The following is a 22,444-nucleotide window of genomic DNA, read 5'->3' on the forward strand; positions in this document are numbered from 1 at the left end:
CGGCGGCCGGGCCCCGCACCGCCCCCTCTCCAGAGCCCCCAGCCCTTCTCCGGACCAGACTTCCGCCTACCCCTGGCCCCCCCCTCCCTGTTCCCTCTCTCCCACCCTCTCGCAGCCTGGACCGGGGTAGGAGGGAGGGGGGGTGTGCGCCCTGCGCCGTCCCCGCCCCGACCCCCGTGATTCCCCCTGCATGGCCGGCCCGGGTGGGAAACGCGGGGGGGCCCGGGCGCCATGCGGGGGGGGCACAAGGTGGGTCGCTGTGCCTGTCCCCGTGTGATCCGAAAAGTGCTGGCAAAATGCGGCTGCTGCTTCGCCCGGGGGGGACGTGGTGAGTTCGAGGTCGCAAGGGCCCAGTGTTGAGTGGGGGGCGGGCTGGGGGATTAAGGCATCTGTTTGCCCTGGCCCTAGGGACTTAGAGCTGGAGAATGTTAAGTGTGTTTTCCAGGAACGTGACTTAATAGATGCTCTCTAAGGTTCCTCTGCCTCCAGATTTCTATTAGTTCAAGTTAAGGAAACTGGGGAAGGGGCAAGAGACTCTTATCTCTCTCCCGTCTTCAACTGGATATGAGAAAAACCCACCCACAATTCCCTTAGGCCTAGAACTGTGTATCCTCCCTCGAATCCTTTTGCTGAGAATCTACTTCTGAAGAGGGGCAGGGGAATGGAAGAATGAGGAATGAGGGCTACAAGGGGCTTTGTAAGGAATCGAATCTTTCCCTGAGTTCCTCTGTCTGTGAGCCCAGGCCAAAGATAACCCTAATGAGCGCTCTCCTCACTGGCCCCCTCTATTGGGTCTGTGCATGCCTCGGGAAAGTGGGCTGCAGAAGTCTTTTCTTTTTATAGTGATTACTGCAATTGGTGGAGGAGGGGTCTGGGGGTAGCAGATGGACTCTTAGCTCTTTTTCTCCCCCTCTTTCCTAGAGAATGGTCTGTACCCATTGGAAAGGGGAGGATTTGTGGGAGAGCAGATGGCCACCCCCAGCTTTTAGTGTCTGCCCAGATGGCTGCCCCCACCCCCATATCTGTGCTATTAACTTCATGGGGAACCTCCACATGTAATTGGGGGTTCCAGGCCTGGGGAGCCGGCTGTTTACTGTCCTTCCTCCCAAGGGTACCCTGGTGAATTTTTCTATCTTGGCCTACTCAAATGATGATGACAGGAGAATGAGCCCTAGGAAAGAGAGGCTGAGCATTTTGGAGAGATCTTGGGAGTTCCCTGGGACCCTGAGTCTGGAGCTGTGGCAATATCTATCACTCACCTATTTTCTTTTTTCCCCCATTAGAATCCTATTCCATTGCTGGCAGTGAGGGGAGTATATCAGCTTCTGCTGCCTCGGGTCTGGCTGCCCCCTCTGGCCCCAGCTCCGGCCTCAGCTCTGGCCCCTGTTCTCCGGGCCCCCCAGGGCCAGTCAGTGGCCTGAGGAAATGGTTGGATCATTCCAAACATTGTCTCAGTGTGGAAACTGAGGCAGATGGTGGTCAGGTGGGACAATATGAGGTGAGCAGAAAATGCCACAGAGGCATGTAAGACATCCATGAAGGACACTGGGGGAGAGGACAAGTTGGGGCCACTTGTCATTGGGGAGACCCAGCTATTGTCCCTGACCTCTGCAACCTGACCTCTGGTCCCCAGAACTGGATGCTGGAGCCAGCTCTAGCCACAGGAGAGGAGCTGCCAGAACTGAGTTTGCTGACCACCTTGTTGGAGGGGCCTGGAGATAAGACACAGGTATGAAGAAATGGGTCTGAGAGGCTCCCCTCACCCAAGAGGCATTCATTTGCTTACCCTAGAATGTTCTTTTCTTCCAGCCACCTGAAGAGGAAACTTTGTCTCAAGCTCCTGAGAGTGAGGAGGAGCAGAAGAAGAAGGCTCTGGAAAGGAGTATGTAAGTGTCCACCTTCCCCTCTCCACCAACTGCACAACTTTCAGAAGACTATTCCTCACATCTTAGATGAAATTCCCTCTGAGGTTGGCTATGGTGATTAAGGGGCTTCTAGTCTAGGAGGGAGGAACTGGCTAAACCACGGGTGTGCCTAGAGTCTGAAGTGGAGGCACCCTCCTGCTCCCTTCCTAGGTATGTCCTAAGTGAACTGGTAGAAACAGAGAAAATGTACGTGGACGACTTGGGGCAGATTGTGGAGGTAGCTTCCTTTACCCCTTCCCAGCCCTGGCCCACCAGCCCTTTCCCTCTGCCCAGGGGTATTTTCAGGAGATGGCTCGGTGCTCCTCTGTTCCACGCTCCCAGTCCCCTCTACTTCTGGACTTGTTGGGAGGGGGTGTCCCACCAGGACTGGTTACACAAACTCATGCACCCACCCCAATCTTCCCACAGGGTTACATGGCCACCATGGCTGCTCAGGGGGTCCCTGAGAGTCTTCGAGGCCGTGACAGGATTGTGTTTGGGAACATCCAGCAAATCTACGAGTGGCACAGAGAGTGAGTGGTGGAGCCCTGAGAGTCAGGTGCTGGGGAGGGATACTCATCTGGTTGTCTCTGTATCCCAACCGTGGGTCCATCATGACCTAAGGAACATTTGGAGAAATTTTGTAGGGAGCACTACTAGGGCAGACAGCTGGAAATTAAGTGGTGTGGGGCAGGTGGAGGTTCTGAAATGCATTTGACTTGCCTTTCTCTGCCAACCCTCCAGCTATTTCCTGCAGGAGCTACAGCGATGTTTAAAGGATCCTGATTGGCTGGCTCAGCTATTCATCAAACACGTGAGGCTTGAGAGGGTGGGGCTTAGGGGGAGGGGCTTGGCGATGTGTCAGGGCTCTCTGGAGATGTGCCCTCCCTCCACACCCACTCTACTCTCTTCAATGTTATGCCTGTTAGGAGCGCCGGCTGCATATGTATGTAGTGTACTGTCAGAATAAGCCCAAGTCGGAGTACGTGGTGTCAGAGTTTGGGGACAGCTACTTTGAGGTCAGTGGCTGAGGTGCCTTGGGGGAAACAGGACAGAATCAGCATGAGCAGGCTTTCCAGGCTGCATAACCGTCGTGTCCCTGTCCCCAGGAGCTCCGACAGCAGCTGGGGCACCGCCTACAGCTCAATGACCTCCTCATCAAACCTGTGCAAAGGATCATGAAATACCAACTCCTGCTCAAGGTCAGGACCACCTTGTCCCTGGGAGCATAGCCCACTGGTGTGGCCGTGTTTCCTCATTCATCTCCCCAGGGTTCTTAGGGCTTCCTCAGACTTCCTGGGGGTCCTTACCTGTGTCCTTAGGGGAGGATGTGGAAGCTTCTGAGAATGTCCTCATGACCTCCTTGAACATTTCTTCTCCATGTCTTAGGATTTTCTCAAGTATTACGGTAGAGCTGGGATGGATACTGAAGAGCTGGAGGTGAGGACTCTCAGATCTTCCAGGATGTACCATGTATACCTTATCCTCTTAGTCCTGGGGGTTTCCCCAGCCCCTTGGGTGGTTTAGAGCTGTTTGGTTTTTCGGGGGAGGCTGGCTGGGGTCAAGACATGGTCTGAAGAGGCAGCTGGCTGAGGGGGCCTCTTTCCCAATAATGACTGTCTTTGCCCAACAATGCTTTTCTTTACCTGTGTCCCAGCAAGCTGTGGAGGTCATGTGCTTCGTGCCCAAGCGCTGCAATGATATGATGACTCTGGGGAGACTGCGGGGATTTGAGGTATGGAAATTGGCCAGGAAACTGGTGGCCCAGTGCTGTTCTGTCCTAGTCTCAGCACTCTGGGGGTTCTTATGGGGAATTATTTTCTCCTCGGGCCGACCCCATGGTTGGTTGGGAGTGTCAGGGGATGGAGGGAGGAGCAGGGAGTTGCCCTTTTTCTCTCCTTCTTTCTCGAAGGCCGCTATCCTTTGGTTCCAGGGCAAACTGACTGCTCAAGGGAAGCTCTTACGCCAGGACACATTCTGGGTCACGGAGCCCGAGGCTGGGGGGCTGCTCTCTTCCCGGGGTCGAGAGAGGCGCGTCTTCCTTTTTGAGCAAATCATCATCTTCAGTGAGGCCCTGGGAGGAGGAGTGCGAGGTGGAATGCAGCCTGGATATGTGTACAAGAGCAGCATCAAGGTGGGCAGGGGACCATGAGGGAGGGCTCTGATGGGTGGGATGAGGCCTCTGAGAGAATGTCTGGCTCTCAATTTGTTGGGATGGGGGCAGGAACCAGAGGGGGGCTGATGAATCTGGGGCTGTCTCCTATTTGTCTATTCAGGTGAGCTGTCTGGGACTAGAGGGGAACCTCCAAGGTGACCCTTGCCGCTTTGCACTGACCTCCAGAGGGCCAGAGGGCGGGATCCAGCGCTATGTCCTGCAGGCTGCAGACCCTGCAGTGAGTCAGGCCTGGATCAAGCAAGTGGCTCAGATCCTGGAAAGCCAACGGGACTTTCTCAATGGTGAAGCTCTCATCTTCCCTCCCCCACATGCCCTTTCAGCCCTTTGACCTCCTGAATCTCTCACTGCCCAGTCTCCAACCCCTGCTCTCTAACCCTGACTTTTCCCTTTCCCCTTTTATCCCCACTAGCTCAAGATGTGGTAACTCAGAATCCACTAAAGCCCCATGCAATTTACATTGGCTGACAGTCCTTAGAAGGGAAGGCAAAATGGGAGGATGGCACAAGCAGAGCCCCTAGGGAAGGGACCTGTCTGCTGTAACCCTCCTTTCTTTTCCTCTTTGCCCCAGCATTGCAGTCACCCATTGAGTACCAGAGACGGGAGAGCCAGACCAACAGCCTGGGGCGGACAGGAGGGCCTGGGGTGGGGAGCCCTGGGAGAATTCGGCCTGGAGACCGAGCCCAGGTCAGCACATACACACCCATCAATGGCTCTCTCCCCTCCCTGCTGCTGTTGCCCAAAGGGGAGGTGTCCAGAGCCTCCTTGCCCCTGGACACACAGGTATGAGGGATAAAGTCCCCTGGTTGTAGGGGCTGGATGGGGAGGGCCTTTCTCATTCTGGGATCCCTAAATCTCCCTCCTCCATATCACTCCTTTCTTCTACCACCTTCCTTTTGTCTGCACCTTCCTACTTCCATCCCTTACTCTCCTTCCTTCCAGTTTAACTCTGGGAGAAGCTGATAGTCTCAGATAGTCTAAGATATCTGGCAAGAGGAAGTAGCTTGGCTAGGGGCTCATACTGAAAAGAGGAGTGAGGGTGGTTTCCTGACCTTTTTTGATCCTCTGACTTAAATCTTTCTTCAGGCCCTCAGTGAAATCCCCCAGGCTCCTCATGACTCTCCTCCAGTCCCTCCAACTCTGAACACCCCTCCCTGCCAGGCAAGACTTGCCAAGCTGGATGAAGATGAGCTGTAACTGTTGAAGGCCATGGGGGTGGTGTTGACTCAGCTACCTGTTCTCCAAGGAGCTTCAGGGCAGACCTTCTGGCACCACTCCAGAATTCCTCCCTCTTGTGTGTCTGGAGGGTGGGCAAGGCTGGGAATGATATCAACTTGGAGGAGAGTACCTAGACCCAAAAGGACTTCTTTCTACCCAAGGAACACAATTTCCTTCAGCTCCCACCCCTATGCATGCAACACAGTCCCCCCAAAAGGAGGATATGTGGGTGGGCAGGAGGGCTGGGGCAGGGGCCAGATAGAAATTATTGGTTTTGTTTTTGATTTTGTTTTTCCTGTTTTCTGAGAATAAAGGTTTTGTTATATCACTCAGGCTGCTGTCTTGGCAGAGGGAAGGGGAGGCTGTAAGTGGGGGTAGATGGGGTGAAGTGCTATAGAAGAGATCAGCTGGCCCCAGTCAGTTGAGGAGGGGTGAGGTGAAAGGAGAAGGGCACAGGGTGTAAGATAAAAGATGTTGATATCTTTGTCCCTCACCAGCAGTTACAGTGTCTCTCAGCCCAGACCTGGGGCTTTGAGGCACTGGAAAACCCTAGATCCCTGATGTATCCTCCCCTTTAACCAGCCCTTCTTTCCTTCCCATCCACCCTCCAGTCCAGACCCCACCAGAAAGCCCAGTGTAGTGTGACTCCCCATCACTCTCCCAACGTCCAGATACTAAAACACAAAATGCCCAACATACCTCTCCTTCTGAGGCTTCCATGTTCAGCTGAGGGAGAATGGGATAGTGGAGAGAATCCTGGGAGCTGTGGTGCCTTCCTGGCTCTGGGTTTCCTTATCTTTGCTGTCTGGGCGGTCATAAAGTATGTCCATACTGAGCCGGAGGGATTCTTCTTCAAACCACAGATCCAGGAGTGTAGGGTCTGAGAGTCACCACCCTTCTCAACCTCTGAGACAGCCCCTGGAACAGAGAGCTAAACATGCAGAGATCCATGCCCAGATGCCCTGTCCTGGGTCCCTGTGCATCTGTGTGTCCACTGTGTCCATTTGTCCCCTGGGCTCGGTCACGTGCACTTGGGCTTCCTCAGCAGACAATAGACTGCTGGGGTGGGAGGGTGAGGAGGAGCTGGATCCTCCCTGAGGAACCCGAGGTCCCTCTGCCCGACAATGGGGGGAGGGATCTGTAAGGAGGGGGACAGGACGTAGGGCCCAGATAAGACTTCTGGGGAACAATAGGAGGAATTGAAGAGAGGAGACCCGCCCTCACTGTACCGCACCCCCAGAGCTTTGGGGTCAAGGGCAGGGGGACCAGAGGGTGCTGGGTAGGGGTGCAGAAGATTCTTGTGTATGGAGGAGGGGATAGTGGCAAATAGGATTCTAGAGCTCAGAATCTTTGTATTTCTTTAGGGACTGCAGGGATACATGAGGTGGGTGGGTGACCCCTTTGTACTTGGTTTAACCACATATTTGTATGTATTTTTGAGGGCCTACTTTGTGAATAGCATTTTTTGTTTGTTTGTTTTTAAAAAAAGATGACCGGTAAGGGGATCTTAACCCTTGACTTGGTGTTGTCAGCACCACGCTCACCCAGTGAGCTAACCGGCCATCTCTATATGGGATCCAAATCCAGGGCCTTGGTGTTATCAGCACCACACTCTCCCGAGTGAGCCACGGGCCGGCCCTGTGAATAGCATTTGAATGTAATAAATAGTGCTTCAGTTTTTTTTGGCTCCTAAGAAATAAAATCAGTTCAGTATTTACCCTGAGGCCCTGCACTAGGCCCAGCCACTCCCTGCAGAGGTGTGGGGCAGTGGTTCTCTGTCCATTTCTCTGTCGGATACATGTAGCTCCTTCCCATCTTAGTAGTTTGTGAAAATGCTGAGGCCAATAGAACCCCTAAAACTTTCTTGGGGCAAACTGTGCCACATGAACATTTGGATCTGGGATGGGGTCTAATGGGTACTGAACTTTTTTGCTCTGGTGAGGAGAATTCAGCGGCTCAGGGAAGAACCAATGATCCAAGAGGAGCCAGCTTCTGTCTCAGTCCAAAGTGCAGATGGGGAAATGAACCGGGAGTGAAGAGGTGGGATCAAAAGGCTTAGGAGTGGTAAATAGTGGGTGCTGGGTGTTGGGAGTGCGCTCGTCTTTTGACCTATCTCTGATTTCTACACCTTTCCACAGCCACCCCCCATAGCAGGCCCCAGAGCGAGCGATCCCATCCGGCCAAGGATGTCTGAGGGAACGCCTAACATAGAGACTCTTCCTCCCCAAGCCTCAGCTCTCGCCTGACCGAGAAGGTCCCCAAGAGAGGGCGCCCTCCAAGGCCGATTGGACCCTGCTTCATGGAGGCGGGACTCAGGCTAGCGGGCGGAGGGGTATTTAAGCTCCGGCGGAGTTGGAGGTGGCCAAGGGCAAAATGAGTGGGCTATTGGGCGTTAGGACCTGCCCTGGCCCGGGAGAGACCTCCGACCTTAAGTCGCTCCTGGGCACCAGGTTCAGGGAACCTCTCACCGAGGCTCGGTTCCAGCAGCTCTTCGGCAGCGCAGAGCAGGAGCCTGGGCTACCGGCGGAGCCCCACTTGCCCCGGCTGTGGGGGCTGTGGGGGCGGCGGGCCGGCCCTTGTTCCGGGCCGGGGGCGTGGCGCCTGCTGCTGGCGCGGCTGCCCCCGCTGCGCTGGCTGCCCCACTACCGCTGGCGGGCCTGGCTGCTCGGGGATGCGGTGGCCGGAGTGACCGTGGGCATCGTGCACGTACCCCAGGGTGAGAGGCCCCCACACCAGGTTGTCAGGAGCCAAGCTATAGAGGGCTTCGGGGAGGAGGCGTGGGAAATTGGCGATCCGGAAGCGAGGTGGTGGGTTAGTGTCGCTGGAATTCTGAGAGAGGGACCTGAGACCAAGTGCGGGGTAAAGACTATGGAGCTCCAGCACATCCCTACCCCCATCTCCCCTCATCTGTGCAATCCTGCGAGAAGCCTTGGACACGTGCCGGCTCAAGGAACTGGAGAGAGACGCAACGCCTCTCCCCCAGGACTCTGGGCCGACACGGATCTGTGACCTTGTCCGCCCCACGACCTCCCACCGAGGCCCATTAACCCCTCAGTTCCCTCGTGTAGCACGATTTAGCGTCCTGGATGCCAGCGTCTAAGAGTGTGGGAAGGGGCCGGGTCAAAATCTCCCAACCCCTCACTCACCATATACCTTTCCTTCTACTTCTTCCCCAGGCATGGCTTTTGCCCTCCTGACCTCCGTGCCCCCAGTGTTCGGACTCTACACTTCTTTCTTTCCAGTCCTCATCTACAGCTTGCTGGGTACTGGGAGACATCTGTCCACAGGTGAGTGATGAGGGACTTCCAATGACTCCTCTCCTCCGTGGGGTGAAAATGGACAGGGTTTGAGCCTTCCCTTCTTGTAAGCTCCCTAGCTCTTATTTCCCTCTTCACCTCTCCCGCCTTCCCTTCCCTCCTTGCTGCAACCCTACCTGGAAACACTGACTTAGGCAGTGCTTGCTGGAGTGGGTGCAAACAGGTGGGAGTTTACTTGTTGTTTTTCTCCCCGCGAAATTTGCTTAAAATGAACATCTGCGGGACTTGGAAAGGGAAGAAGAGATGCACTATGCCCCAAAGAAGCACGCAGCCGGCAGGGAGTCTCAGGAGGAGGCAGTTTTTACCCACTGGAGGGCCCTTCTTTCTTCCCTCCCCGCCAGTTCTCTGCTGCCGCACCGGCTCGTGGCCCCACGGTCCTCATGGAGGCAGCAGCCTTCTAGGAGAGCGGGGTCTGACAGCAGCATTCGGCTGGCCTCAGAGCCCCCAGAACGCGGAGCCTGAGCTGTTGCCCTGCCCTGGGAGCACAGCTGGTCATCTCTGCCTTTGTTTCCTGGTTGCAGGAACTTTCGCCGTACTGAGCCTCATGACGGGCTCAGCCGTCGAGCGGCTGGTGCCCGAACCCCTCGGGGGAAACCTGAGCGGAATCGAGAGGGAGCAGTTGGACGCTCAGCGGGTCGGGACGGCCGCGGCCGTGGCCTTTGGGAGCGGGGTGCTGATGGTGAGGGAGGACCAGTGAGGGCCCTGGGGGATTCACGCTGGGGGCCCCGGGGGAATTGGGCAAGGGGAGAGGGAGGGGCGAGCCTCCCGTCGGGTCCAGGGCAGCGGAGAAGCTGGCGCACTGCGCTCTGCTGGTCTGCTCCTCCTCCTGTTGGTGACTGCGCATTTTCCACCCCGCAGCTGGCGATGTTCGCGCTGCAGCTCGGTGTCCTGCCCACCTTTCTGTCCGAGCCTGTGGTCAAGGCGCTGACCAGTGGGGCCGCGCTGCACGTGCTAGTGTCCCAGCTGCCGAGCCTTTTGGGGTTGTCCCTCACGCGCCAGATCGGCTGCTTCTCGCTCTTCAAGGTGGGGGTGGGAGAACAGCGGAGAGAGGATTCTAGAGGTCCCGGGAAGAGGGAGACTCGAAGAGGGAGGAAGGACGGAGGGAGGGGGAGGGATATTGTGTGACTGGGGGCTGAGTAAGGGAAGTTAGAACCATGTGGCTGAATGAGGGCGCTGCGGAGGTGCCATCTCCTGACGGCAGCGCAGAGGGACTTGCCTCGGCCTGGTGGGTCCGCGCTGGGGGGCAGTCAACCCTGGCACGGGTCCCTGCGCTCACCGCCCCTGCCCGCAGACGCTGGCCGCCGTGCTCACGGCGCTGCCCCGGAGCAGTCCGGCCGAATTGACCGTCTCGGCGCTCAGCCTGGCGCTGCTCGTGCCGGTCAAGGAATTGAACGTGAGATTCCGAGACAGACTACCCACCCCGATCCCAGGGGAAGTCGTCATGGTGAGGATGGCCCCGAGCCGGGCACAGACCCTGCCCATCCTGTAGGAAATGGCCGCTGCCGCCCCCTTGTGGAATGCAGAGAGGTCACAGACGAGAAGTCCTGCTGAAACACGTACTTTTCCAGGCCTCCTCCCCAAACAATTTGATCCTCCAGATTCCCCGCCTGCACGTTCCCACTTCTCTCACGGAGCCCCATCTAGCCCCTCAGAATGCTTGCTTTCTCCCTACACCGGTCCCTTGCTTCTGTCTCACTGGCCACAGCACCTCCTCTCACCTCTCTCCTCACTGGGTCTTTTTCTGTAATTCAGTGTATCTATTCCCCCCACCCCACCCCCCGCCACCCCCATTTCTCTCTCTCCGACTAAATAAATGTTCCGCGTCTTCACGGATATCCCATATATCCTTACATATAGTCCAGCTTCCCTACTTAGAATGGCTCACTTGCACCTCTTCATATCCAGGACCTCGTAGGAGCCCCCACCCCCCCTTCCCCATCCATCTCTCTCCATAGTCCCAGGTATACATTATTCCTCTTTCCCATACCCACACTCCTTCACTCTAAATCGGTTGCCCGCACCCATCCCAAACACATTGCAGCTCCCCCAGCTGTTGGGCTCTTGCCACCTTCTAGTCCTTCATTATGATCCTCTCTCTGCTGAGCCCCTTCTGCCAGGGGCCCCATGACTTAATTTGCTCTCTTTCCCAGGTGCTTCTGGCCTCTGTGCTCTGCTTCACCTCTTCCCTAGACACAAGATACAATGTCCAGATAGTGGGGCTGTTGCCTGGAGGGTAAGAGAGACTGAAAAGACACCAACTTTCTCTTCTCCCACCTCTCCACCAACATCTCCTCTTGTCCTGCCCCGCCCTATTTCCTCTGCCCTCCCTATCTCCTCGCAGCACCCAGCCCATCCTCACCACGGACCCTTCCTTCTCCAGATTTCCCCAACCTCTCCTCCCCAACCTGGCTGAGCTGCCCAGGATTCTGGCTGACTCGCTGCCCATCGCGTTGGTTACTTTTGCTGTGTCCGCCTCCCTGGCCTCCATCTATGCAGACAAGTATAGCTACACTATTGACTCCAACCAGGTGTGACTCCAATGGCAGACCCCAACCTCATTCAAGAAACAACCCTCTAGGGCCGGCCCGTGGCTCACTCGGGAGAGTGCGGTGCTGATAACACCAAGGCCCCGGGTTCGGATCCCATATAGGGATGGCCGGTTAGCTCACTTGGGAGAACGTGGTGCTGACAACTCCAACTCAAGGGTTAAGATCCCCTTACCGGTCATCTTTTTAGAAAAAAAAAAGAAACAACCCTCTAGTCTGACTCCCTTTTTGCCTTTGTCTCTCTCCTCATCTCACTGCATTTCTCTAGGAGCTTTTGGCGCACGGTGCCTCCAACCTCATCTCCTCCCTCTTCTCTTGCTTTCCCAACTCAGCCACGCTGGCCACAACCAGCTTACTAGTGGATGCTGGTGGGAATACACAGGTAAGGAGGCATCCTTGCACGAGGAGAAAGGATGGGACATTCAGGCCAGGGTGGTGGTAGTGGAGAAACAGGTGGAAGATTGGTAGATACCCAGGTGGCATCTATATAGAGGAGGATGGGAATCTGCGAGAGAGGGTGCACGAGGGGATAGGATTATCTAGATGAGAGAGAAGATAAGGTTCCATTAAGACCTTTGTAGGCTCTAAGCACTAAAAAAGTTTATGGTGCCTCAGATGTAGTTCAAAATAAAAATGATACTAAACTATAAATTAAACTTGAGACAAAATTCTGTTTTTTTTTCCCCATGAGGACATGTTTTAAAAGAAAAATCATATATCCAAGTCTCCCCCTAATATTTTTTGGTTTTCCTTACTTTGCTGGTACCCTAAGCATGTGGCTAGCCTGCTTATAGGGTAATCCAACAGTGGCTTTTAAGGTGGAGGTGGGCTACAAAAATAGGGAACTTACACTACATACACCTAGGGAGAGATTGATGAATGATAGGTGTTTAATTGGGGGAAGGGGAGGGGTAGGAGTGAATGGCGGAATATCAAGAAGGAGGTTGAGGAGTGAGGAATATCTGTGTGGAAGGAGGTTTGGGAGGAGGGAGACTTCCAAGGAAGATGAGGCAGAGTGGGCAGGGAGACCAGCCCTCACACGGAGATGGGAGAGGTTTCCTTCCTTCCTTGCTTCCATCCCTCCTTCCTGTCAGCTGGCAGGCCTCTTCTCCTGCACAGTGGTCCTGTCAGTGTTGCTGTGGCTGGGGCCCTTCTTCTACTATCTGCCCAAGGTAAGGAGCAGAGGTGGCACGGGCATGGCTGGGAGAGGTGGCTATATCCCAGGACATTGGGGTAGTCAGCCTGCCTCCTCTGCCCCAAGGCTGTCCTGGCTTGCATCAACATCTCCAGCATGCGCCAGATGTTCTTCCAGATGCAGGAACTCCCACAACTATGGCGCATCAGCCGCGTGGACTTTGTGAGAAATGGCAGCATTACCCCCAGATCGCCCCCTCCCATCTTCCAAGCATCCCCAGCCTCTGCCCTGGACCAAAACTAATTGTCCCGGTCCTAACTTCTGCAACCCATCCACCACCAACACACATACCTCCTAATACCTGTTACTCAGAGATAAGGGAAAGGGTGAGGTTTAACCCCCTTAGACCTGAATATTTGTAACCTAAGTGACACAAGGTCTGGGGTCATTACATATGATGTATATCCTGTTGGATCCATCCTGTCTCTTCCTTCTGTCATGCTGTCTACTTTCTCCTGGGCCATCCTTCCATATCACCTGCCTTGGCAGTCACTGCCCTTGAACCCCGTTCCCTGGCAGTGATGGCCCGGCCTTTCTTCTGGGCAATCCACCTGCTTCTGTGTCTTGCAGGCTGTGTGGATGGTCACATGGGTGGCTGTAGTGACCCTGAGTGTGGACCTGGGCCTGGCAGTGGGTGTGGTCTTCTCCATGATGACCGTGGTGTGCCGCACCCAGAGGTGGGCACAGAGATGAGCAGAGTCAAGATGAGGGGAGGGGAGAGAACAGGGTGCTTGGGGTGACTCTCCAGTGAGGCTAGGCTGGGAATCTGACCCCATCTTCTTCCCTAGGGTGCAGTGCCTGGCTCTTGGACTGGCTGAGGGGACAGAGCTCTACAGGCCACTCAGAAAGAACCACAAGGTGGGTGGGCTACAGCCAAAAAAGGAAAGGAAGATTAGACCTGCTGTTTTTCTTTTTTCTTTTTTTTTTCTTTTTGTCTTTTTTCGTGACCGGCAACGGATCGCAACCCTCAGTGTCGCGCCCGTACCGGACCGGGACCGGCAACGGGATCGCAACCCTCGGTGTTGCTCCCGCGCCTCACTCAGCCAGTGAGCGGCCGGTCTGTATGTGGGATCCGAACCCTCGGCAGGAGCGCCGCTGCACCTCCCAAGCAGCGCACTGTAGCAGTGCGCCACCGGGCCGGCCCAGACCTGCTGTTTTTCTGACCCTCTGACTCCTTAGCTCCTCCAGGTCCCAGGGCTCTGCATCCTGAGCTATCCAACACCACTCTACTTTGGGACCCGTGGACAGTTTCGCTGTACCCTGGGGTGGCATCTGGGATTTGGAGAAGCAGGCAAGGTGAGGGAGCTTGGTCAAGGCAGAGTGTGGCTCCTCTGGGAGTGGGAGGAAGGTGGGTGTTCTGAGGGGGATCCTTGTGTTCAAGGGGTACAGGGTCATGCTTGTGTCTTGGGGGTGGTGACTGCCCTTCTCTACTTATAGGAGACTCGAAAGCCAGATGGCCCACCTGACACAGGTGAGATGGGATTATAAGGAGGGAGATTTGGGCACGACCCACAGAAGCATCTGGATACTCCTGCCTTTTCCTATCCTAGTTGCTGAGCCTGTCAGAATGGTGATCCTAGACTTCAGTGGTGTCACCTTTGCAGATGCTGCTGGGGCCAGAGAAGTGGTACAGGTGAGGGAGAGGGTAGGTTGAGGGGAAACCCCTTAACATCCCACTCATACCTTCTGATTTGGATTTAACTCGTCTCCTCCTCCCCCGCAGCTGGCCAGCCGATGCCAAGATGCTGGGATCCACCTTCTCCTGGCTCAGTGTAATGGTGAGAGGTGTGGAGGATGGAGGGGCCCAGCAACAGGGGAATGACTGGACATTTGGAGGAGGGAAAGGACACGATGTGGACGTAAAGCCTGAGAGCCTGACACCCTCACCACACAGCCTCAGTGCTGGGGACACTGACCCGGGCAGGACTCCTGGACAGAGTGACCCCAGAACAGCTGTTTGTGAGTGTCCAGGATGCAGCTGCTCATGCCCTGGAGAGACTGGTAAGGGGGCAGTAACATCAGGAGTGAGAGCCAGGAAGTGCTGGGCTAAAGCAATTGAGGTGTGGGTGAGTGGCTGAAGATCCAGAGAGAGGGATTTGGGATGGGGGCTGAGGAGGAAAATCAAGAAGGAAGGGGTGGATTTAAGACCAAACCAGGGAGACTAAGCCAAGCTATGGGTGAAGAACTAAAGAGGTGAGGTCCCAAAGGGAGTGGCATGCCCCTCAAAGTACTGCCAATCTCAGGCAAGGGAGAGGGGTAGCCATATTCCCAACTAATCCACTTTCTTCTTCAGGAGCTCACCGGCCCAAAGATTTGCACAGTGTGGGTCTGACCTGGTCACTTGGAGTGTGGAGGGCCCCAGCAATGTGTGAGGAGGGCCATGGCTTCTGAGTCCCCTTTCTTAATGTAACTGATAAAGTGAAGCTGAATGCCTCTGGAGTCCATGAAGTGAGTCTGGGTGTCTGCACACGGACCCTGGTGCCCCTTCCTCCGTGCCCACAGCATTGCAGAGACACAACTAAAATGGCTTTCACCATGTGTTCACCAGCCCCCACTTCAGCTCCAGAGTCACAAGTGCTCTCCCTGGGGGTGGGGCTGAAGCCGGTGCACAGAGTCCTGGATCCAGAGATGGGGGCAGAGGGCACAGCCTTGACATTAGTGTTGGGGGAACTTCTCCAACCCCTCAGCCCCAAGGAGATGAGAGAAGAGTGTTTCTCTTTAGGTTCTTAGAGTCCTCCTGGGCTCTTTGGCACTTGGAAAGTGACTTCCCCATTTCCTGCCCCATGAAAATGGGGTGGGGGGAGGACTTGGCACTGGCTGTGGGAGAGGTTATGGCTCCATCAGGCCCCTGGGTGCTTGCAGAAAGGAGGGGTGTCACCAGGACAAGCCCCTATTTGGGATCAGGTTATGAAAGGAAGGGGTGAGGAACTAGGGAGTAAGGACAGTCAGTGGGATGCTCACTGGGTGGTGGAGTTTGCTTGAAGTTCCTGGCAGGGACAAGGAGACAGGCCCAGCCTGACAGTCGGAAAGCCCCGGTGGCCATCACTCTGAGGTCATGCACTGCAGCCGGTGTTTGAAGAAAAGCAAGCGGTGTTTGGCCACTTGGCTTTCGTCCAGTGATCCAGGGTAACGATACCGGGCATAAGTCTCTGCCCCGGCATCCCTTGAAGCCCAAGGCAGCTTCAACTTGGATGCATGATCCACTATGACGTCGGAGCAGGAGCCAACCCGAAGGGAACCGAGACCATCCAGGAAGAATTCTGGGGATGGAGGGAAGAGGGGTACACAATGAAAGATCCTGAGGGTGCAGAAGACCAACCTGAAGACCAGCCTGCACCGGAGAGCTGAAATAATAGGGGTATGGATGGTGCGTGTGCAAAGTTTCAGTTTCTAAGGACCATGAGCATGTAAATTAACCCCTCTGGGTCTCAGTTTTACTCCTGTGTAAAATGGAGTCAGTACTTGTCTTGCACTTTGAAAACGGAAAAACCTACCTCCCTACCCGAGAAGTTCAATAAATGCTGGATGGGCTGTCTCCGAGTGTGGTCTGAACCCGGGGAAGCGACTGGGAGTGCAGTAGGGAGGTTCAAGCCCGACCCAGTGGCTGTGCTGGCCGTGGAGATTTAAACGGCACGCAGGGCCTGGAGGGAGTGAGAGCTCTGCCTCTCCCTGGGAGCAGGTTTTGGTAAATCTTCGCATATATGCTCTAGGGGGCCCGGTGGCAGTCATGGGCATGGGCGGGGAGGAGCGGCGGGTGCCCTTGGCGCCTTGCTGCACCGAGCCGCGCCCAGCGCCAGGCCCGGCCGGGAGGAGGCGCCACTCACCCAGGTGTGCCACGCGGCTGAGGCGCGGATCGAAGCCGACCTCGCGCACCTTGTCAGTGCGCGCCAGGAAGAAGTTAACGACGCCATCGGTGACCACGCAGCCTGGGAAGCCGACAAGCTCGTGGTGGAAGCCACGCCTCTGCCGGAGGCAGTTCCCGAGGCCTGGGGCACCGGGCTCCACGGTCAGCATCTGCCGGTAGGTGGTGGCGAAGCCCGAGATCTCGCGCACCGCGCCCCCCACCTGTGGGGAGTGGGAGGATGGCTTCGGGCGGGGCGGGGACTGGAAGCGGGTAGGTTTGGGCTCCCTTTTCCCTCGGGTGGTTTCCATGCCCCATCCTCTTCCGCTTCACCCCTGCAGGACCCCAGCCCCCACTTCGTCGTCCCCTCTCCGTCTCAGGGCTGGCACTTCCAGGCTGCGGCTCCCCCGCCGTCGCCCTAGCCCGTTCAAGGCCCTTCGCCCACCCCACATCCCGCTGCCCCTCCCTTACCAGGTCCAGCGGCGTCCGCTCCAGCACGTCCACAAGCCTCTCTAGCCGCGTCCGCGCCGTGAAGACAAAGTCGTCGTCCACCCACAGCACGTACTTGGTGGTTACTTGGGACACGGCCAGGTTCCGGCCTGCGAACCAGCCCTGGGGGACAAGCGTGTGTGGATGGGGAAGCTGTAAATATAGCACGTGCCCGAACGCCACCTTTCTTTCTCTCCCCGGGCTCCTCTCCACAGCCTGTGCCTCTCTCCAAACTTTGGAGTGTTTCTGAATGGATGGGAGCTAGGTAAAAAAATGCAGATTCCTACCACCACTCCCAGAGGTTCTGAGTCAGTGTCTGGGGGAAGGTCTTGGAATGCATTGAATTCCTCCTGCATTCATTCATTACTTCATTCACTATTCTATTGAGCGCCATAACAAGAATGCAGAGCGAATAAATGGACAAGATTCCTGCTTCCACGGAGCTTACATTCCAGGAATCCTCGTGCTTAACAGGCACTCCGGTGATCCTGAGGCAGCGTGTCCTCGAATCACTGTCCTGGCGGCTGAAGAGCGATAGCGCGCCCCCTCCCCGACTACTTCGGGCGCCGTTAAGCCTTGCTGGCTGCGCACCTTGCCGAAGGGCATGAGATAGTGCTCCACGTGGGGCCCGCTAACGCGCTCTGGCTTGTCACTGTCGTCCGCGATGACCACGGTGACCGTTGGGTAGAAGCGGCGGATGCTGGCGATGAGCGCCCTTAGCCGATCATAACGAAGGAAGGTCTTGGTGGCAATAGTGACCAGAGCGCTGATGTTGTACTGGGCTGAGAGGGAGGGCGTAGGGTTGGGTGCAGCCAAGGAGGGTAGGGAAAGAGGAGCAGGAAGAAAAAATCCCCTCCTAGGGCCGCCCTCTCCCTACGTGCTCCCACCAGTCTCACCTCCCTGGGGTAGAGACCCAGGCGGGTACAGCCGAGGGTTGGGGGGGTGTCTTATGCGGATGGTGAAGGCAGCCTCATGTCCCTCCGTGGAGAACCGGACTGGGAAGAAAGGATGTGGGATTTGGCTCTTAAGGCTGGGACGATATTCTTTTCTTCAGCCAACCAATACTTAAGTACCTACTTTGTGTCCTGCCTTTCCAACTAGAACACATGGTTCTTTTTTTTTTTTTTTAAAAGATGACCGGTAAGGGGATCTTAACCCTTGACTTGGTGGTGTCAGCACCACGCTCAGCCAGTGAGCAAACCGGCCATCCCTATATAGGATCTGAACCCGTGGCCTTGGTGTTATCAGCACTGCACTCTACCTAGTGAGCCACAGGCCAGCCCTAACACATGGTTCTTACCGCCATGAAACTTACATTCAGACAGGTGGGAGAAAGACAATTTAAAAAGGTTTAATTAAAAGCTAACCTTTTGGGCCGGCCTGGTGGCGCACTGCTACAGTGCGCCGCTTGAGAGCGCGGCGGCGCTCCCTCCCTATATAGGATCTGAACCCGTGGCCTTGGTGTTATCAGCACTGCACTCTACCTAGTGAGCCACAGGCCAGCCCGAACACATGGTTCTTACCGCCATGAAACTTACATTCAGACAGGTGGGAGAAAGACAATTTAAAAAGGTTTAATTAAAAGCTAACCTTTTGGGCCGGCCTGGTGGCGCACTGCTACAGTGCGCCGCTTGAGAGCGCGGCGGTGCTCCCGCCGAGGGTTCGGATCCCACATACAGACCGGTTCCCGCTCACTGGCTGAGCGAGGTGCGGGCGCAACACCGAGGGTTGCGATCCCTTGCCGGACACGAAAAGACAAAAAAAAAAAAAAAAGGAAAAGCTAACCTTTTACTGAGCATTTACTACGTGCCAGACACTTAAAAATTACCTTAGATATATGAATTCATTTAATCCTCATGATAGCAGTATTAAGTAGATTCCTACTACAGAAAAAGAAGCTGAGGCACAGAAAAGTAACACAAGTATGAAGCAACACAACTACTAAGCAACAAAGCTGATAAAACCTAATCAGTCTGGGGGCTGGCTGGTTAGCTCACTTGGTTAGAGTGCAGTGTTGCAACTCCAAGGTCAAGGGTTTGGGTCCCCATACTGACTAGCCACCAAAAAATAAAAATAATAATAAAAAAAAGCCACACAAAATCCTAGTCAGACTGGCCTCAGGCTAAGTAAATAAGAAAATCCAGATACTGGCAAGTATTGAACAGAAAATAAGACAAGTAACATCATAGTGAGGAGGAGACATTTGAGCTGAGATCTAAATGACAAGAAGGAGCCAGACATGCAAAATCTGGGGAAGAGCATTCCAGGCAGAAGAAGCAGCAAGTGCAAAGGCCCTAAGGTGGGAGCAAACAGCCTTTGGAGAGAAGCAGGACTATGCTATACCCCTTCTGCTACAGGAGAAAAGGAGTCCCTGGAAGGTAAAGCTCTATGCTCTCTTGTAAGTGGTGGGTTGGGAATAGAGCCTGAGTCTTCTGGCTCCCAGGGGAAGTCATTTCCTGGGGCCCCCATGGTTGGCCTGAAGAGGGGACGCACCCAAGGCTCGGGTTTCCCTCTGGCCTGCTCTGGCCCCAGATGAACAAAGGCCTCTTCTCTCCCTCCCTGGGCCTGCTGGCCTAGTTGAAATGCCCATTGTGTGGCTGGGCAGCTCTGGCCATTGCCTGAGTCCTCCCACGCCCTCTGCCATTTGCCCATTCCAGCCTTTCTGGGTCCACTCTGTTCACCCAGCCTGCCTCTACTTCCACCCAGGCCTCACACCTGTGTCCGCTGTGTTGGCCTGGTAGCTTCTGCTGCTGTAAGTGACCAGTTGCAGCTGCCGGTTGAGTTGGTCTAGCCCTGGGCTGACAAGGGTGAGATCTGGCTGCCCCTCTCCAGTGAGAGTCACTCCAGTCACTTCCCCTGCCACATCCCAGGTGCCCAGGGAGGCAGTCAAGTTCACCTGGGAGAGGAAATTAGAGAATGCAGGGTTAGGCTCTGACCCCCATCCCTCCCTTGGTGGTCCTGTCTCCCTCAGAGCATTCTCAGTATCCACCTGGCCCCCTCACCTTCCTGTTTTCTCTCACCTGGTATACCTCCTGACCAGAAGCTGCCTGCAGGCTCAGCCCTGGGAGGAAGGATGGGGGATCAGAATCACGCAGACAGCCCTGAATTCTTCCTCACTTTCTCTCCGCTCTTTCACCACACACCACACAGAACTTTTCACCCATCCCTCTTGTTGAGACCTCAGCAGGGCACATTGCATAACATAGCCTAGAGTGACTGACTGTTGACTCCTTCCCATCAAAGCAGTATCTCTTCTATGGCCTGTCCTAGCTATCTACCTAATCTTTGATTAGTCAGCAAAGAATACATTCTTCTCCCCAAATCTCCCTAATTAACACTTTTCTGCAATTCCTGACAACCCTAGGGTCCCTTCTGTCCTTACTTCCCACCTAAGCCCCCTTCTGACCTCAAGACCCTCTTTCATCAGAAGTCCCGTCCTCCCATTCCAATCTCCCCTTATTCTTTCCTACCCAACCTCAGACGCCACCCCCATTGTAGCCTAGGACCCTCCTCCCCACCTGGCACCAAGATGCTCCTGAGGGGCTGAACCTCCACACCCTGCAGGGGGTACTGTAAGGGGGAGTTGGCAGGGGCTATGAGCAGCTGGTCAGCTGGGGACTGGCTCCTGGCAGTGGAGGAGGGAGAGGACAGAGGGGGAGTCAGGGGGAGAGGGACTCCCTCCTGGCCCAGCCACCCTCCAGGCTCACCCCCTGCAGAGTCATGCCCTTCTTTCCTGCTGGTACCTCAAAAGGAAGGCCTGGAACTCCTGCTCCCTTGTGGCAGAGGCAGCCCTCAACTCCTCAGGGTCAAAGGCCTTTGTGAGGTCAATGGCTCGGACCTGTCTCTGGAAAGGGAGGGGAAGGCCCCCCCCACCGGACTCACAACTGCAGTTGTTCTGAGCCAACAGCCTGAAGAGGGGAGGAAGGTCATCAGAGCCCAGCCACACAGCTCCATTCATCCTCCAAACCACTTGCACAGATCCCTGCACTTTGGCCCCTCCACTCTGCCCATCCAATATCTGTCTCCTCAAATACTGCTCTTCAAATAGTCCTCCGGAGCGGGGACCGCGGATGGGATGGCCTATCCCCTGAACATGGACTTTATAGAGGTGTAGAATAGGGCCAATTACTAGATATCAGGAGCTGCCTACCCATCCTTCAGGACCCCATCTGAAGTATCTTCTCATGCCTGAATCAGGACATCTGGGAGTCTCTCAGGGTCCTCCCTGACTGCACACCCTCCCATCTCCATCACCAGGACAAAGTTCAGGGAGGACAGGTTTTCCCCCAGCCCAAGCCTCAGCAGCCTCCTCCACTTCCCACTTCATTCACACAACCAGTCAGGAGAGTGCAGGCAGCAGAGCCCAGCAGTGGAGGAAACAAAAGCCCCCCAGACCACCCCCTCCAGAAAGCACTCACCCTACCACTTGCTCCTTGATCCTAACTGGGATGTGTGCGTAGCGGGGCTCGGGGGCAAGGTCTGGCAGCTCGGGCCTGGGGGGGCCCTGTGGGGGCGCCCAGAGCGCAAGAGGTGCCCGGAGGCCCGGCGTGTCCCGGGTGCTCGCGTACAGGAGCCCCAGCGAGGCGCACGCGAGCAGCAGGACCAGCGCGCAGAGGGCCCGGCGGCCCAGCCGCATCCTGGGGTGGGGGTAGGAGGGGAGGTGAGAAAGGGCCAGAGGGAGGCCGAGGGCTGGGGCTCTTGACCCCTGCGATCTCGGAGCCTCCTGCCGGCTCCCAAGGGCGCTCTCCACTGCACACATCGCGCTAGGATTTGCACCGCTAATGGTTTTCCCGGTACCCCCTCCCCTCACTCCCGGGCGGGTCTCAGGGTCCCCGGCCTCCTTTCTTCTCGTCCTCTCCCGCATCTCGGTTTTTCTCTCACACCCGAGGCCTGGCATCCTGGTGCAGGAGACATTGGATGCGCTGGTATCGACGCGGCCGTGCATAAGTAGATAAGCACCGCTTTATTGTAGCAGCGGACGTCCTCAAGCCCACCGCCCGCCCTGGCCGGCGCCCACGCCTTCTCCCTCCCCGGCCCCCTCCCCGCTTAGTTCGAGCATCACCTGGGCCGGGGTGGGCTGCAGCGGGCGGCTCCACACCTTGCCTGTCAGGAAAAACGCAGAATCACGCCCGCGCTATGGGTCGCCCCCGGCGGAGGTGACCCGGTGAGTGGCCTCGGGAAGCTGCACTGGGGAAGGGGGGACCGGCGAGCGCGCCTCCTCCCGCCTCCAGCTCGGCCCCTCATCCCGCCCGGGCACTGACCTGTCCTAACGCTCTAGGGCAGCCGCAAGATTTCGGTCAGGGCTGCGCCGGGCTCTCAGTCCCGGCCTGGACGTCCTCATGGGGCTGGGGGCGGCCTGTCCGGGGATCTGGGCGTGAGCCTGAGAGTGGGGGGGATCCTCCCGCCTTCGGACTCTCTGGGCTTTGTAGACCGCAGCGCGGGGGTGGTTCTGGGCGTTTCCTGCTTGCGGGGGAACGCAGTTGAGAAGCCGCTGCCCTCCAGCCCCAGGAACAAAGCCGGGCATCCCTGGCACCCGGTTTCCCTTGCCGGGCCCGGAGGGCTGAGTCCGCCGCCCTGCTCTTTATACCGCAGCGCCGAGCGGCTCGGCTCCCGGGCTCGATGCGGCGGAGGCTCGGGCTCCGCTCCGGGAATGCGAGCGCCCCGGCGCCATCTGGTGGGCGCGGAGGAAAATGCCGGGGCGCGGACCCGACGCGGGATGGTCCTCTCTCCTAGCCACCCCCCCGCCCTCCCCCCCACACCC

The 22,444-nt window shown here is 56.4% G+C and overlaps 3 protein-coding genes across 5 annotated transcripts; 2 read left to right on the forward strand and 1 right to left on the reverse strand.

The window, feature by feature from the left end:
• The first annotated feature begins 231 nt into the window (after positions 1-231).
• On the forward strand, positions 232-5,623 carry LOC103594211 (rho guanine nucleotide exchange factor 25). The gene is made up of 15 exons (XM_008577416.1): positions 232-328; positions 1,284-1,498; positions 1,634-1,729; positions 1,810-1,886; positions 2,076-2,142; positions 2,334-2,437; positions 2,649-2,718; positions 2,834-2,923; positions 3,014-3,106; positions 3,294-3,344; positions 3,562-3,639; positions 3,838-4,038; positions 4,181-4,361; positions 4,649-4,860; positions 5,164-5,623. Exons 1-15 carry the CDS (start codon positions 232-234, stop codon positions 5,272-5,274), a joined length of 1,743 nt encoding a protein of 580 aa, XP_008575638.1. The 3' UTR covers positions 5,275-5,623.
• A 2,045-nt stretch (positions 5,624-7,668) lies between these two features.
• Positions 7,669-14,786, forward strand: SLC26A10 (solute carrier family 26, member 10). The gene is made up of 15 exons (XM_008577420.1): positions 7,669-8,011; positions 8,472-8,582; positions 9,134-9,291; positions 9,471-9,635; positions 9,904-10,056; positions 10,763-10,845; positions 10,993-11,140; positions 11,427-11,540; positions 12,253-12,330; positions 12,420-12,515; positions 13,533-13,649; positions 13,791-13,824; positions 13,904-13,998; positions 14,077-14,131; positions 14,248-14,786. The coding sequence occupies exons 1-15, from the start codon at positions 7,669-7,671 to the stop codon at positions 14,367-14,369; spliced, it is 1,872 nt and encodes a 623-aa protein (XP_008575642.1). The 3' UTR covers positions 14,370-14,786.
• A 91-nt stretch (positions 14,787-14,877) lies between these two features.
• Positions 14,878-22,005, reverse strand: B4GALNT1 (beta-1,4-N-acetyl-galactosaminyl transferase 1). Of its 3 annotated transcripts, XM_008577419.1 has the most exons (12): positions 21,945-22,005; positions 21,746-21,786; positions 21,102-21,320; positions 20,427-20,591; positions 20,202-20,308; positions 19,704-19,744; positions 19,399-19,579; positions 17,571-17,678; positions 17,275-17,465; positions 16,666-16,806; positions 16,178-16,418; positions 14,878-15,613 (listed from the first exon to the last, which is right to left on the reverse strand). In XM_008577419.1, the coding sequence occupies exons 3-12, from the start codon at positions 21,317-21,319 to the stop codon at positions 15,396-15,398; spliced, it is 1,611 nt and encodes a 536-aa protein (XP_008575641.1). In that variant the 5' UTR covers position 21,320; positions 21,746-21,786; positions 21,945-22,005; the 3' UTR covers positions 14,878-15,395. The 3 variants fall into 3 exon arrangements, with proteins under 3 accessions (XP_008575641.1, XP_008575640.1, XP_008575639.1); XM_008577418.1 differs by lacking the exons at positions 21,746-21,786; positions 21,945-22,005 and having other exon boundaries at positions 17,580-17,678; positions 21,102-21,547; XM_008577417.1 differs by lacking the exons at positions 21,746-21,786; positions 21,945-22,005 and having other exon boundaries at positions 21,102-21,547.
• Between the last annotated feature and the right edge of the window lie 439 nt (positions 22,006-22,444).

This window comes from Galeopterus variegatus, unplaced genomic scaffold (genome assembly GCF_000696425.1).
Source record: "Galeopterus variegatus unplaced genomic scaffold, G_variegatus-3.0.2 Scaffold1505, whole genome shotgun sequence".
Classification (NCBI taxonomy): Eukaryota; Metazoa; Chordata; class Mammalia; order Dermoptera; family Cynocephalidae; genus Galeopterus; species Galeopterus variegatus.